Source organism: Mustelus asterias, chromosome 17 (assembly GCF_964213995.1).
Source record: "Mustelus asterias chromosome 17, sMusAst1.hap1.1, whole genome shotgun sequence".
Lineage (NCBI taxonomy): Eukaryota > Metazoa > Chordata > Chondrichthyes > Carcharhiniformes > Triakidae > Mustelus > Mustelus asterias.
In genome coordinates this window covers 59530115-59546644 of record NC_135817.1, presented here as the reverse complement: position 1 = coordinate 59546644, position 16530 = coordinate 59530115, and the positions used below count along the sequence as shown (strand labels likewise).

General features: G+C 44.8%; 1 protein-coding gene across 1 annotated transcript in view; it reads right to left on the bottom strand.

Moving 5' to 3' along the window:
• Positions 1-506: 506 nt before the first annotated feature.
• The window catches only part of mrps6 (mitochondrial ribosomal protein S6), a 93139-nt gene continuing 77115 nt past the window's right edge, over positions 507-16530 (bottom strand). Inside the window, exon 3 of the mRNA XM_078232787.1 lies at positions 507-797. Within this exon, the coding sequence (XP_078088913.1) occupies positions 614-797 (184 nt within the window). The 3' untranslated portion in view covers positions 507-613. The remainder of the gene's footprint in view (positions 798-16530) is intronic.

Sequence of the window (16530 nt, the reverse complement as noted above, 5' to 3'; positions counted from 1 at the left end):
CCCACCCGAGGCTCGCAGAACGGCCTCGGGCAGGATCTTATGAGCCTTGGGCAGGCGAGACAGTAAAATTCCAACATGAGTGTTTGTGAGGTGGTAATTGAGGAGTAGGAGTTGTCCTGACACTATTCCTTACATCACTAGGCTGGTGATTGGAAGGAGTCAGATAGGGCTGTAATTAGCCAGAGTAGATACAGGGCATACCGAGATAACTTTCCACGTTATTGAGATGATAGTTTTAATGGAGTGGCTTGACCTAATGTAGATGTAGATATCTGGTGCGAACAACTTGTCTGTTCTCCACACGTGGCTAGTGTAGACACCAGCAAAAGAATCAGGTTCAGCTGGGATGCCCTCTAACACGCACTATCTCAGCTTAGAAATGCAAAAAAAGGACATATTGGATAAGAAGGATCCCTTGGAACCATACTCTATATTCCTCTGTATGTGCTCACTCCTATCCATGTGACCCAGCTGGCAAAAATAACAAGATTTTTAAAAAATGCCAGTAATTCAAAACTTTTCACCTTTAATGAAGCAACGGTCTGATCATTTTCAGTACAGAATGAATTGGATATATGTTCCTTTAAATAGTTAATTGTCTTATGACACGGGATTATTTCTTTCTAGATTGCAATTTTGCTTCGTAGTTGGGTTGGGTCATTCCTGGGCAGGTTTCATCGGTCTCTGGAGTGCGGTGCTTGAGTATCGTAGGTCGGATTACATCTATGTCACGTCCTAAATGATCCAACATGGTTGGGATAACGGTAGGAGGGGCATCAAAATCCACTAGGAAATATCTGAAAAATAAACAGAAGATCATAAGCAAACTCACCGTAAATAAATAAATGGCCATTTTTGATCTGACTACAGCCAACAGTGTCCCCTCTGGACATCTTGATAAGTGAAAGATGATGGGAGACACCACTGTAATGTATGCTGTGAGCATAAAGTCTCTCTTACATTTTCCACCCATCCCCAAATTGTTTAATTTTAAATCCTCCATGCTAAGTTAATTAATTAATTTTAATCAGGGGAATCGCAAGAAGTGCAATTGATTCCATAAACTAAAGAAGCAAATCATAAATTATCACGTAGGCAAAATCTTGCGTCAAGAAATAAATCAGTTTTAATCTCAGAACTGCTATACTCCTCACACAAAATTCACTGCCCAACATCCCTTTTCATTGTTCAGGGTTATTCTGCAGCCGCCATTGATACAGGGCTGAGCATCACCAACCCTTAGGAGACTGGCTGGGAGGGGGGCTGGTAAACTGGCAAGGAGCTTGGCTTCTATAGTATTGTGTCAGCGGCAGGAACATCAACGGTGCAGATGTCCACTGGATGGCCAATTAAGAGCTCAATTAAGAGTCTCCTCCAACACCCTGCATGGTAGCACAGTGGTTAGCTCTGCTGCCTCACAGCGCCAGGGACCCAGTTTCGCTTCCCAGCTTGGGTCACTGCCTGTGTAGAGTTTGCACATTCTCCCCGTGTCTGCATGGGTTTCCTCCAAGTGCTTCAGTTTCCTCCCAAGGGCCAAAGATGTGCGGGTTAGGTGGATTGACCATGCTAAATTGCCCCTTAGTGTCAGGGGGAATAGCTAGCGTAAATACATGGGGTTATGGGGATAGGGCCTGGTTGGGATTGTGGTCTGTCCAGACTCGACGAGCCGAATGGCCTCCTTCTGCATGGTAGGATTCTTTGATACCTCTGCTAGCATTTTACAGACAACGGGAGGAACCTCCGCTGCATGGGGAGGGGTGTCTTGGAAGGCAATGTCCGGGGGGGTGGTGGGAGTGGGGAGTGGAGAAGGTACCTCATTTCTGGTCACTCCATGGTGCACAAGGTGAAGTAAATAAGAACAAAGAACAGTACAGCACAGGAACAGGCCCTTCTGTCCACCAAATCTGTGCAGACACAGATGCCTCTCTAATCTAATATTTTCTTGCCTCTACGTGGTCCATATCCCTCTATTTCCTGCCTATTCATGTATCTATCCAGATGCCTCTTGAACATTGTTATAGAATCTGCTTCCACCACCTCCTCCAGCAGCGCGTTCCAGGCACTCACCACCCTCTGTGTGAAAAACTTGCCCCTTACATCTCTTAAGCTTTCCCCCTCTCACTTTACAAACATACTAAGTTGTTAAACTTTAAAATGATTGGAAAGAGACTAGAGCTTTAGTTTCACAAATGGAAATAAGGTAATACTCAACTTACATGCATGACTGGTTATGTTATAGTTAGAATATCATGTCCAGCGTTGAGTGTCTTGATTTAGAAAATATATGAAGGCCACGAAGAGGGTACAGAGATTGAAGGAAAAACATGAATAAATATGAACAGTGACCAGGGAACCTAATTAGCATATTCAAGGCTCATTTAAATTTTCAGTAAGGTGGGAGAAAGTAGAGGAGATTTGATAGCGACGTTCAAAATTAGTTGTAGAAGCAGATCCATAACCAGCATTAAAATGGAAATGGATCATTTGTATTAGAAATATTGATAAATATGGAAACATAGAACCATGGAAGATAGGAGCAGGAGGAGGCCATTCGGCCCTTCAAGTCTGCTCCACCAATCATCGTGATCATGGCTGATCATCCAACTCAACAGCTGAATCCTGCTTTCTCTCCATAACCTTTGATCCCGTTCACCCCAAGTGCTATATCCAGCCGCCTCTTGAATACATTCAATGTTTTGGCATCAACTACTTCCTGTGGTAATGAATTCCACAGGTTCACCACTCTTTGGTTGAAGAAATGTCTCCTCACCTCCGTCCTAAATGGTTTACCCTGAATCCTCAGACTGTGACCCCTGGTTTTGGGCTGCCCCACCATCGGGAACATCCTCCCTGCATCTACCTAGTCTAGTCCTGTTAGAATTTTATAGGTTTCTATGAGATTCCCCCCTCATTCGTCTGAACTCCGACGAAAACAATCCTAACCTCGTCAATCTCTCCTCATACATCAGTCCTGCCATCCCCGGAATCAGCCTGGTAAACGTTCGCGCACTCCCTCGAGAGCAAGAACATCCTTCCTCAGAAAAGGAGACCAAAACTGCACACAAACTGTCTAGGTGTGGCCTCACCAAGGCCCTGTATAATTGCAACAACACATTCCTGCTCCTGTACTCGAAACCTCTCGCAATGCAGGCCAACATACCATTTTCCTTCTTTACCGTCTACTGCACCTGCATGCTTACCTTCAGCAACTGTGGAACAAGGACATCCAGATCCCGCTGCACACTCCCCTCTCCCAATTTACAGCCATTCCGGTAGTAAGGATAGAATGAATGTGAAAAGGGGCAAAAAGTAGCTCTTTGAGAATTCCATAGGTGTAAAAGGCCAAATGGACTACAACCTCTGTTATAAAATGCTGAGAGAAATTAGTTCACATCAGGCTTGAAATTTGGATGGTCAGGAATGAATTTTAGTTGGCAATATACTGTGCGTGATCTGTAACAGGCAAAGAACCCTTGAGTGTGCTAATCAGGAACCTAACAGCTTATGGAATGGGAGCAGTCAGAGGGCAGAGCAGCAGCACAGAGTGCGTATAAAAACTAACATACCTTGGGGATCCACAGCCTAGTCTGCAGGGAGCAGTTGGAGAGCGGAACTAAGGTAGAATGGGAGCGAAGACTTTATGATGGAACAATTGAGGAACAGTGGAGGACTTTCAAAGCAATTTTTCAAAGTATATACCAGTGAAAAGAAAGGACTGTAGGAAAAGGGAAAATCAGCCATGGATATCATAGAAATCATAGAAATCATAGAAACCCTACAGTACAGAAAGAGGCCATTCGGCCCATCGAGTCTGCACCGACCACAATCCCACCCAGGCCCTACCCCCATATCTACCCACTAATCCCTCCAACCTATGCATCTCAGGACTCTAAGGGGCAATTTTTAACCTGGCCAATCAACCTAACCCGCACATCTTTGGACTGTGGGAGGAAACCGGAGCACCCGGAGGAAGCCCACGCAGACACGAGGAGAATGTGCAAACTCCACACAGACAGTGACCCAAACTGGGAATCGAACCCAGGTCCCTGGAGCTGTGAAGCAGCAGCGCTAACCACTGTGCCACCGTGCCCCCCCTGTCTAAGGAAATAAGGGAGGGCATCAAATTGAAAGGAAATGCATGCAAAGTGGCAAAGATTAGTGAGAAACTAGAGGATTGGGAAATCTTTAAAGGTCAACAGAAAGCCACGAAAAAAGCTATAAAGAAAAGATGGGTTATGAGAGTAAACTAGTTCAGAATATAAAAACAGATAGCAAAAGTTTCTACAAATATATAAAACGAAAAAGAATGGCTACGGTAAACATCGGTCCTTTAGAGGATGAGAAGGGGGATTTAATAACAGGAAATGAGGAAATGGCTGAGGCATTGAACAGGTATTTTGTGTCGGTCTTCACAGTGGAAGACACAAATAACATGCCAAAAATTGATGACAAAAAGGCTATGGCAGGTGAGGACCTAGAAACTGTCATTATCACGAAAGAGGTAGTGTTGGGCAAGCTAATGTGGCTAAAGGTAGACAAGTCTCCTGGCCCTGATGGAATGCATCCCAGGGTACTAAAAGAGATGGCGGGGGAAATAGCAAATTTACTAGTGGTAATTTACCAAAATTCGCTGGACTCTGGGGTGGTTCCCGCAGATTGGAAAACAGCAAATCTGACGCCACTGTTTAAAAAAGGAGGTAGACAAAAGACAGGTAACTATAGGCCGGTTAGCTTAACTTCTGTAGTAGGGAAAATGCTTGAATCTATCATCAAGGAAGAAATAGCGAGACATCTGGATATAAATTGTCCCATTGGTAAGATGCAGCATGGATTCATGAAAAACAAGTCATGTTTAACTAATTTAGTGGAATTCATTGAAGGCATTATGAGCGTGGTGGACAACAGGGAACCGGTGGAATGGTGTACCTGGATTTCCAGAAGGTATTCGACAAGGCTGCTGCATAAGATAAAGGTACATGGCATTATGGGTAACGTATTAGCATGAATAGAGGATTGGTTAACGAACAGAAAGCAAAGAGTTGGGGTAAATGGGCATTTTTCTGGTTGGCGACCAGTCACTAATGATGTGCCTGAGTGATCAGTGTTGGGACTGCAATTGTTTATGATTTACATAGATGATTTGGAGTTGTTTCAAAGTTCACAGATGATACTATGATGAGTGGTGGAGCAAAGTGTGCAGAGGACACTGAAAGTCTGCAGAGGGATACAGATAGTTTAAGTAAGTGGGTAAAGGCCCGGCAGATGGAGTCCAATGTTGGTAAATATGAGGCCATCCATTTTGGTAGGAATAACAGCAAAATTTAAATGGTAAATAATTGCAGCATCCTGCTGTGCAGAGGGACCTGGGTTCATTGTGCATGAATTGCAAAAAGTTGGTTTACAGGTGCAGCAGGTAATTGAGAAAGCAAATGCAATTTTGTCCTTTGTTGTTAGAGGGATGGAGTTTAAAAACAGCGAGGTTATGTTCAGCCGTATAAGGTATAACCTGGAGTACTGTGTACAGTTTTGGTCTCCTTACTTGAGAAAGGATATACTGGCACTGGAGGGGGTGCAGAGGAGATTCACTAGGTTGATTCTGGAGTTGAGAGGGTTGGCTTATGGGGATAGACTGAGTAGACTAGGACTATACTTATTGGAATTTAGAAGAATGAAGAGGTTTCTGAAAGAAACATTTAAAATTATGAAGGGAATAATGAGAGAGAGGCAGGGAGGTTATTTCCACTGGCGGGTGAAACTAGAACTAGGGGGCATAGCCTCAAAACAAGGGGGAGCAGATTTAGGATTGAGTTGATGAGGAACTTCTTCACCCAAAGGGTTGTGAATCTGTGGAATTCCCTGCCCAGTGAAGCAGTTGAGGCTGCCTCCTTGAATGTTTTCAAGGCGAGGATAGATAGATTTTTGATCAGTAAAGGAATTAAGAGTTATGGTGAGTGGGCGGGTAAGTGGAGCTGAGTCCACGAAAAGATCAGCCATGATCTTACTGAATGGCGGAGCAGGCTCGAGGGGCCAGATGGCCTACTCCTGCTCCTAATTCTTATGTTTTTAATGTTATGTTCTTATGAAATCTGCTCCCAAATTAGGTAGAAACGGAGCTCCACTCGGCTGATCTGAATCTATGAGTTGTCTAGACAATGCTTCTTAAAGGGACCCGCCTTGGGGCTGTTGGCATAAAGGCAATGCTTTTGTCTAAAAAAAACCTTACTGCAGTGTGGAGCCAGGAGCACCTTTGCCTTTGTCAGCCTGGGCTCATTCTCTCGGTTCACATCCCAGCTCCCAAACCAGCATCAAGCCAACCACTTTGAGAAGACGCTGGCCAGAGTGCTGAACCGGGGTGCCCAAGTGGTGCCCACAGCTCACCAATTTCATGGAGATGAAGCTCAAGGCCCAACTTGCAGCAAGCCATGGGACAGGTTCTGTGGGAAGCTGATGCCCGGACGCGGGGATCTACTTTGTGCTGATTCCTGGTGCAGGACGAGTATCCTGGCTTAGAACATTGCTAAGCATTTTATAAAAACGCACCTCAAATAAGAGGCAACGAGTGAGTTAAATAGATACTATGTGCGCATAGCACCAAGCAAATCTTGTACCTGTAGTTGGTTAAGGTACATTTTCAGCCGCTGTTAAATGAACTGCAGTCAACAGAAAAAGAATGAAAAAAATTCCCCAATCAAATGGCTTCTACCTAAAAGTCAATGCATATTATTATATAAGTTTACCAGAGCAGCAAAGTAAAGGTCCAGAGTAAAGTTAAAATGAGAAGAATTAAGGAAATCCAGGCTGCAAACAAATTATGCATTTACTATTTAATATTTAAAAAGTTGGAGAAATTACTGTCATTAGTCCCAATATGTTCTGTGAAATGTATTCCCCATGTTAAACCTTACTTGCCTAATGACTAATTTTGCAGGTCTTGGCAGCAATACAACGTGGATTTTTCCACACTGATTAGCTGTGTTGGAGCAGTATTAAAAGACTTTGAAAGGAATCTGGCAAAGTCTTTGCTGACTGATTTACATCGAGTATTCTTCCACACAGTTACTTCCTCAAACTATATGCAGTGAAATTTTCCAAACAGCATTAATTTTTTGCCCTCTAAAGGTACTGCACATCCCTTGCCCCCTCCCAAAAACAGATCCTGAACCCGTACGCAAGATCTGATCTTTCAATATATTTTTTGTCTCGAAGTAGTCTGCAAAGTCATTGAGGGTCAGTTTTGACTAACTGGGTTGATGGTAGGGATGGGGAGTGATTGTTTTGAGGACAGATTTGAGATACAGGCTGGAAATTCTAATAATAGCTCCACAAAATCAGATGTTCCCATCTCATATCATACTGTAAAGTTCTAACCTTTAGAACAGCAGCAACATCAGGTTGGAGCAATGAAAGACTAGCATAGCCACAATGGGCCAAATGGCCTCCTCTGAGCCAGGGATTTTCTATACAGGCTGCCCTCATAAATTGAAAGTGGAGAGAATAGTACAACCATTAACAAATGGGAAAGAAAACACCCTGTGAACTGGAGGGAGGAATAGATGCGTGCCAATGCAAACTGGATTGAAGATGTTGCGGTACCCTGTTCCTCTAGATTGGCAGGGGTGGGGAAATGGGTGCCAGTGTGAACTGGAGGGGTGGAATGCTAAACAGGTGGCAGTATGAACTGGAGGGGTGTGGGTAAACAGCACTTGTGTGAACTGGGAAGGAAGAGATTTCAGCATAAAGTGAGGCCACTAGAATGACCGGAGTAGTAGGGTGGGAGAATAATGACAGGTCAAAGCACTTCCATCTTTCCTGGGGTAGAGATGGTGTCAGTTTGGTCAAGTGAGCGGGGTAAAGAGAGGGTTAAGTGACAAGAACATGATTGACTGATAGTTTTGTCCGAGAGATGGAAAACTACATTCCAAGAGTACTTGGAATAAATATTTTTGCAGCTTTTTCCCCTTGAGATTGGCGAATGTTGGAGATCACTTGTGTTGACACAAAACAAAGCAAACAACAGATTACTCCTCAACTAACCTGGATGGAAAGAATTATTTGCCCCTTTTTCTTAAATTAGTGAAACAGTTAATTTCTCAACGTTTTAAAAATGTAAAGATGCTACTAATAATCTACAATTGCACAAATAGCAATGACAGACGATACCTCGAGTAAATGAATCAGATCTTTGAACAGAAAATGCAATCTCCATGTCATAAAGTGATGTTTGTCATCAACAATGCCCTGCATATCCACAGATATGCACGGTGGCACAGTGGTTAGCACTGCTGCCTCACAGCGCCAGGGACCCGGGTTTGATTCCTGGATTGGGTTACTGTCTGTGTGGAGTTTGCACGTTCTCCCCGTATCTGCGTGGGTTTCCTCCGGGTGCTCCGGTTTCCTTCCACATTCTGAAACACATGCTGGTTAGGTGCATTGGCCACGCTAAATTCTCCCTCAATGTATCCGAACAGGCGCCGCGTGTCCTGCGGTGCCGCAGATCTGGATTCACTGCTGCAAAAAGTTCAATGAGCACATGGGAATAGGAAAGATGAGAATCCCCCTTTCAAATTCCAACCCTCACAACCTGACTTCCCCGGTATTTTCCTGCGTTCCTCAGTCCAACACATTTTGCAACTCCACCCATTCCTCACTCTCAAAGCACCTCCACACATTCCCATTTGAACAACCGACAGTCACACTCACCATCGTCTCATTGCCTATCTCGCACCCATTGGTAATGAAGAGAATGGGGTCTCATGGGCACATGGTGACAGAATTAAAAATCACATTGCATATAATCCCATAAATCACTAACATGCAATTTCTGTCACCATTATTTGAAATATGAGCACCACATAATGACGACGTGGAACTATTTCCCCAAGTCAGATCTAATTGCCTTTCATCTCCCGCAGGTCCTTGAAGTGTGATGCAGGAGGCGGCCGGGGTTACTCTGAGTAATTATTGTTGCATAACTAACAGGTACCCTTCACCAGTGCAGATACACATCTCAGTCGGATCTCCAAGGCAGATACTGAGATTGTCATATGTCGCATGTACATCACAAGTGAGCAGGAAAAAAGGTTTCCTGCTTTTATCTTTTTATCCTTCATTCATTCGTAGGACATGGGCGTCGCTGGCTGGCCAGCATTTACTGCCAACTCTCGTAGCTCGAAGACAGTTGAGAGTCAACCACATTGCTGTGGCTCTGGAGTCACATGTAGGCCAGACCAGGTAAGGACAGCAGATTTCCTTCCCTAGTGAACCATAGAAATCATAGAAACCCTACAGTACAGAAAAAGGCCATTCGGCCCATCGAGTCTGCACCGACCACAATCCCAGATGGGTGTTTCCAACAATCGACAATGGTTTCATGGTCATCAATAGACTTTTAATTCCAGATTCTTTTTATTGAATTCAAATTTTACCATCTGCCGTGGCAGGATTCAAACCTGGGTCATAGAATTCCTACACTGCAGAAGGAGGCCATTTGGCCCATCAAACCTACACCGACAACAATCCCATCCAGGCCCTATCCCCGCAACGCCACATATTTACCCTGCTAACCTCCCTGAAACTAACGGACAACTTAGCATGACCAATCAATCTGACCCCCACATCTTTGGGGTGTGGGAGGAAACCGGAACACCCGGAGGAAACCCACGCAGACACGGGGAGAACGTGCAAACTCCGCACAAACAGTGACCCAAGCCGGGAATCGAACCTGAGTCCCTGGCGCTGAGAGGCAGCAGTGCTAACCACTGTGCCTGGACCCCCAGAACATTAGCTGAGTTTCTGGAATAATAATCTAGCAATAATACCACTAGGCTATTGCTTCCCCTAGTTAATCGTCTTTCCCTGTCAATATGTCATCCAAAACCATGAGCTCATATCTTGTGCAGTAAACTTACTGAACACCTTTTGGAAACCAAATTACATCCACAGATACCCCTTTATCCACCCTGTTTGTAATATCCTCAAATAATTCTAATAAATTAGTCAAAGTGATTTTCCTTTCACAAAACCATGTTGCCTCTGATGGTTTTTCCTGCTTTTTTTTATTCATTCGTGGGACATAAGTGTCGCTGGCTGGACCAGCATGTATTGCCCATCTCTAGTTGCCCTTGTTGGAAGGGCAGTTGAGAGTCAACCACATTCCTGTGGTTCTGGAGTCGCATGTAGGCCAGACCAGGTAAGGACAGCAGATTTCCTTCCCTAAACTCTAGTCCCAGTTATTGACAACACTCAGACCACTGATTTCATCCCAATCTGATCTCGGCCACTGTGGAAATATCACTCATTCCTCTGTTACCTCTAATAATGCCTCCAAAAGCTTTCCAACTTCCAACCCCCCAGAAACTGAGGCCATTCAGATCTCTGCTGCCTATGCCTTTAGCCTGCAATAATCTTCCTAAAGCTCTTCACCTCCCTTCCCTTCATCTCTATGCGGCAGCGTCAGGGTTTGCTCCTGTGGACCACCTTGGGATCTTTTACAATGTGTTGTGTAAATATAACTTATTAGTCATAGAGTTATCAAGGTTTACAGCATGGAAACAGGCCATTCGGCCCAACTTGTCCATGCCGCCCTTTTTTGAAACCACTAAGCTAGTCCCAATTGCCCGCATTCGGCCCATATCCCTCTATACCCATCTTACCCATGTAACTATCTAAACGCTTTTTAAAAGACAAAATTGTACCCGCCTCTACTACTACCTCTGGCAGCTTGTTCCAGACACTCACCCCCATCTGTGTGAAAAAATTGCTCCTCTGGGCACTTTTGTATCTCTCCCCCCTCACCTTAAACCTATGCCCTCTAGTTTTAGACTCCCCTACCTTTGGGAAAAGATATTGACGATCTAGCTGATCTGTGCCCCTCATTATTTTATAGGCCTCTATATTGTTCTGATGTTTATTAATGAGGCAATAGTTCCTGAACATTCTCATTCACTGACACAGACAGAAACAGCCCATTCAGCCTGACAAGCCCGTCTTTCTGCTCCACATCAGCCTCTTTCTACCTGACACAATCTCACCCGATCAGCACAATTCCTTTCTCTCCTTTCCTTCTCCTTTAATGTATTTGCACCATTCACTTCGCCACTCGCTGTGTTAGTGACTCTCACATTCTCACCACTCTCTGCCTCACGAAGAATGTTTGAAGAAGTGACTAGAATGGTTGACGAGGGAAGGGCCGTGGATGTCGTCTATATGGACTTTAGTGAAGCGTTTGACAAAGTCCCTCATGGTAGGTTGGTGCAGGGGGTTGGATCTCATGGGATGCGGGGGGAGGTGGCTGGATGGGTGGAGAGCTGGCTTGGTCACAGGAGACAGAGGGTGGTAGTGGAAGGGTCTTTTTCCGGCTGGATGCCTGTGGCTAGTGGTGTTCCGCAGGGCTCTGTATTGGGACCTCTGCTGTTTGTGATTTATATAAATGATCTGGAAGAAGGTGCAACTGGGGTGGTCAGTAGGTTTGCGGACGACGCGAGGATGGCTGGACTTGCGGATAGTGAGGAACATTGTCGGAGGCTACAGAGGGATGTAGATAGGCTGGAAATTTGGGCAGAGAGATGGCAGATGGAGTTCAATCCAGATAGGTGCGAAGTGATGCATTTTGGTGGAGCTAACGTAGGGGGGAGCTATACGATAAATGGCAGAACCATGAGGGGTGTAGATACGCAGGGGGACCTGGATGTGCAAGTCCACGGATACTTGGGGGTGGCGTCACAGGTGGAGAGGGTGGTGAATGGGGCATGTGGCATGTTTGCCTTTATAGGATGGGGCGTAGAGTGTACAAGTTGGGGTCTGATGTTGCAGTTGTATAGAATGTTGGTTCGGCCGCATTTGGAGTGCTGCGCCCAGTTCTGGTCGCCGCACTACCGGAGGGACGTGGAGGCTTTGGAGGGAGTGCAGAGGAGGTTTACCGGGATGTTGCCTGGTATGGAGGGGCTTGGTTATGGGGAGAGATTGGGTGAACTGGCGTTGTTCTCACTGGAAAGACGGAGGATGAGGGGTGACCTAGTGGAGGTGTATAGAATTGTGAAGGGCATGGAAGGGGTGAACGGTGGGAAGCTTTTTCCCAGGTCGGTGGTGGCGTTCACGGGGGGTCATAGGTTCAGGGTGAGGGGGGGAGGTTTAGCACGGATGTCAGAGGGACGTGTTTTGCACGGGGGGTGGTGGGGGCCTGGAGTGCGCTGCCGGGCGGGGTGGTGGAGGCAGACACGCTGGGAACGTTTGAGGCTTATCTGGATGGCCACATGGGCGGAGTGGGAATGGAGGGATACAGGAGAATGGTCTGGTTGGGACCGGGGAGCGGCGCGGGCTTGGAGGGCCGAAGGGCCTGTTCCTGTGCTGTATTGTTCTTTGTTCTTTGTCCCCTTGTTCAAAAAGGGGAGTAGGGACAACCCTGGTAATTATAGACCGGTGAGCCTTACTTCTGTTGTGGGCAAAGTTTTGGAAAGGATTATAAGAGATAGGATTTATAATCATCTCGAAAGGAATAATTTGATTAGGGATAGTCAGCACGGTTTTGTGAAGGGTAGGTCGTGCCTCACAAACCTTATTGTGTTCTTTGAGAAGGTGACCAAAGAGGTGGATGAGGGTAAAGCGGTTGATGTGGTGTATATGGATTTCAGCAAAGCCTTTGATAACGTTCCCCTGGTAAGCTATTGCAGAAAATACAGACACGTGGGATTGAGGGTGATTTAGTGGTTTGGATCAGGAATTGGCTAGCTGTAAAAAAACAGAGGGTGGTGGTTGATGGGAAATATTCATCCTGGAGTTCAGTTACAAGTGGTGTACCGCAAGGATCTGTTTTGGGGCCACTGCTGTTTGTCATTTTTATAAATGACCTGGATGAGGGCGTAGAAGGATGGATTAGTAAATTTGCGGATGACACTAAAGTCGGTGGAGTTGTAGACAGTGCAGAGGGAAGTGGTAGGTTACAGAGGGACATAGATAAGCTGCAGAGCTGGGCTGAGAGGTGGCAAATGGAGTTTAATGCGGAAAAGTGTGAGGTGATTCACTTTGGAAGGAGTAACAGGAATACAGAGTACTGGGTTAATGGTAAGATACTTGGTAGTGTGGATGAACAGAGGGATCTGGGTATCCATGTGCATAGATCCCTGAAAGTTGGCACCCAGGTTGAGAGGGTTGTTAAGAAGGCATACGGTGTGTTAGCTTTTATTGGTAGAGGGATTGAGTTTCAGAGCCATGAGGTCATGCTGCAACAGTACAAAACTCTGGTGCGGCCGCACTTGGAGTATTGCGTACAGTTCTGGTCGCCGTATTATAGGGAAGATGTGGAAGCGTTGGAAAGGGTACAGAGGAGATTTACCAGGATGTTGCCTGGTATGATGGGAAGATCGTATCAGGAAAGGCTGAGGGACTTGAGGTTGTTTTCGTTAGAGAGAAGAAGGTTAAGAGGTGACTTAATAAAGGCATACAAGATGATCAGAGGATTAGATAGGGTGGATAGTGAGAGCCTTTTTCCTCGGATGGTGATGGCTAACACAAGGGGACATAGCTTTAAATTGAGGGGTTAGAGATATAGGACAGATGTTAGAGGTAGGTTCTTTACTCAGAGAGTAGTAAGGGCGTGGAATGCCCTGCCTGCAGCAGTAGTGGACTCGTCAACATTAAGAGCATTCAAATGGTTATTGGATTAACATATGGATGATATTGGAATAGTGTAGGTTAGAGGGGCTTTAGATTGGTTTCACTGGTCGGCGTAACATCGAGGGCCGAAGGGCCTGTACTGCGCTGTAATGTTCTATGTTCTATGTTTTTAAAGGACATTAGTGAACCAGATGGGTTTTTCCGACAATTGACAATGGTTTCACAGTCATCAATAGATTCTTAATTCCAGATTTTCCTTTATTATTCCCTTAATAATGGATTCTAGTATTTTTTCAATGTCAGATGTTAGATTAGCTGGACGAGAGCTTCCTGTTTGCTGTCTCCCTCCTTTCTCGAATAAATGATCATTTTTTAAATGAAGATAAAGCCAGACATAAACTGTATTTCCCATCATAATCCCATGCTCACCATTTAAACATACAGTGGCTCGAAGACTTAATAGAATAATAAATCTAGTCCAAATGTCTGTGTTAAGGTTTAAACCCTAGGTTTGCTATATGTTAAAGTATTCTAAGCTCTTCCTGCTTTAGTTGGCTTCACCAGCCATTTTTCCCGTCACACTTGTAAATCTTCCTGGTAAATAGTGTGGTTGTTATTCATTACAACTTCTGAAAGCGTTCCATTTGATCAGTGTTGACTGGCTAATCCAAGATACTGTCATTTCCAGTTGAACCACAAGAACACTGACAAAACATTCAACCCAAAATATCACGTGGTCTTTTGCATTCAAAACAGTATGTTATATACACAATAAACCTCCATCCACATCTTTCTTCAAAATATGTTTAGAGGTCAGTCCAGAAAACTTGGAGTCTTTAAACTTAATTAAAGTTAAACGTTTGCGCTACAATGACTTAGAACTAAACTGGATGCTCACTCAGTAAGTCATTACCATTGCAAAGATTCATTTCATTATCTACAATATCAGTGGGACAGATGTCTGCCAGACACCTTCAGCACATGGCTGCATCTTCAGTCAGTTTATACACAACTACTTATACAAATAATCTAAAGCTCAAAAAAGTGGCATTCACTAAATATTTTATGATTTCGAACCTTTAGAACTCCACAAATCAACGAGAAGACAATGGAAAATTTAACTTCAGTTTTAGCAAAACAATCTTCTTGCCTGCCTTTAAACTTGATAAACAAGAACTGTCGGATTACTTAAAGTTTATTTATTAGTGTCACGAGCAGGCTTACATTAACACGGCAATGAAGTTACTGTGAAAATCCCCCAATCGCCACACTCCGGCACCTGTTCGGGTACACTGAGGGAGAATTTAGCATGGCCAATGTGTCTGACCAGCACGTCTTTCGGACTGTGGGAGGAAACCGGAGCACCCGGAGGAAACCCACGCAGACACGGGGAGAACGTGCAGACTCCACACAGACAGTGACCCAAACTAGGAATTGAACCTGGGTCCCTGGTGCTGTGAGGCAGCAGCGCTAAGCACTGTGCCACCATGCCACCCATATTTATTTTGCACAAGATCAGTAAATGGATCTCCGAGTGCCAACTGGCACAATCTTCCTTTAGTCAGATGCTGGACCTGTCAGTATGACATATGCAGTAGTGAACTGTTGCTATGTGTGACTATTTGCTCCCTAAACAGACAAACTACAACCGGAACAGGATCCAACTGCAGCCTGCTCAACCTGCCCACAAGCTATATGGCAGGGTTGCCACAAACAAAATTTCCATTTGACTTCTTTCAAATATCGTACTCAAATTGTTTTCCTTTCACAACGTGCGAATATTAAAAACTTATTACCAATTAAAACATTAAAGAATAAAAGCAAATTACTGCGGATGCTGGAATTTGAAACCAAAAGAGAAAATGCTGGAAAATCTCAGCAGGTCTGGCAGCATCTGTAAGGAGAGAAAAGAGCTGACGTTTCGAGTCCAGATGACCCTTTGTCAAAGCTGACACAGGGTCATGTGGTCTCAATGTCAGCTCTTTTCTCTCCTTACAGATGCTGCCAGACCTGCTGAGATTTTCCAACATTTTCTCAAAACATTAAAGAATCCTCCTTTAAAGTGGAGATTTGTCAAAAATTCAGATCTGTGCCTCCAGTCCATCATGCAAACCAGCCTCCCGGCCGTTGACTCTGTCTACACTTCCCACTGCCTCAGAAAAGCAGCCAGCATTATCAAGGACCCCACGCACCCCAGACATTCTCTCTTCCATCTTCTTCCATCGGGAAATAGATACAAAAGTCTGAGGACACGTACCAACTGACTCAAGAACAGCTTCTTCCCTGCTGCCCGTCAGACTTTTTAATGGACCTACCTTATATTAAGCTGATCTTTCTCTGCACCCTAGCTATGACTGTAACACTACATCCTGCACTCTCCTTTCCTTCTCTATGCACAGTATGCTTTGTCTGTGTAGCGCGCAAGAAACAATACTTTTCACTCTATACTAATACATGTGACAATAATAAGTCAAATCAAAAAATATTTGCTATTTGTTAGAGCTTTATTTTTGTTAGGAATACCCAGAGTTCAACTGACATTGTTCCACATTTAGATAGTGGGCAGTGCTGATGGTTCACTGACTACGCAAGTAATTCACAAAGAAGGCTTGAAACAAAATGTTGATCAACTTCAGCTTGAAACAAGTAACTCAGGAACGCTGTGGCTGGGATTTTCCAGGCTCGTTCGACTTGGGCAAAAATCCTGTTATGGCCACCAACTCTTGCGAGAGCGTCACAACAGGATTTGCACTGAGGAGACCTCAGAATATCTTCCCCAGTCCCCCGCCGGTGACATAGTCAGGTTTACGTGCAGTGAGGCCCTGAACCCGTTACCATCAATCTGCATGGATTTAAATATGCCTAAACGGCTTAGCGCTGTAACTTCTGGGAACATCACGTGAACACCGATGTGATGTT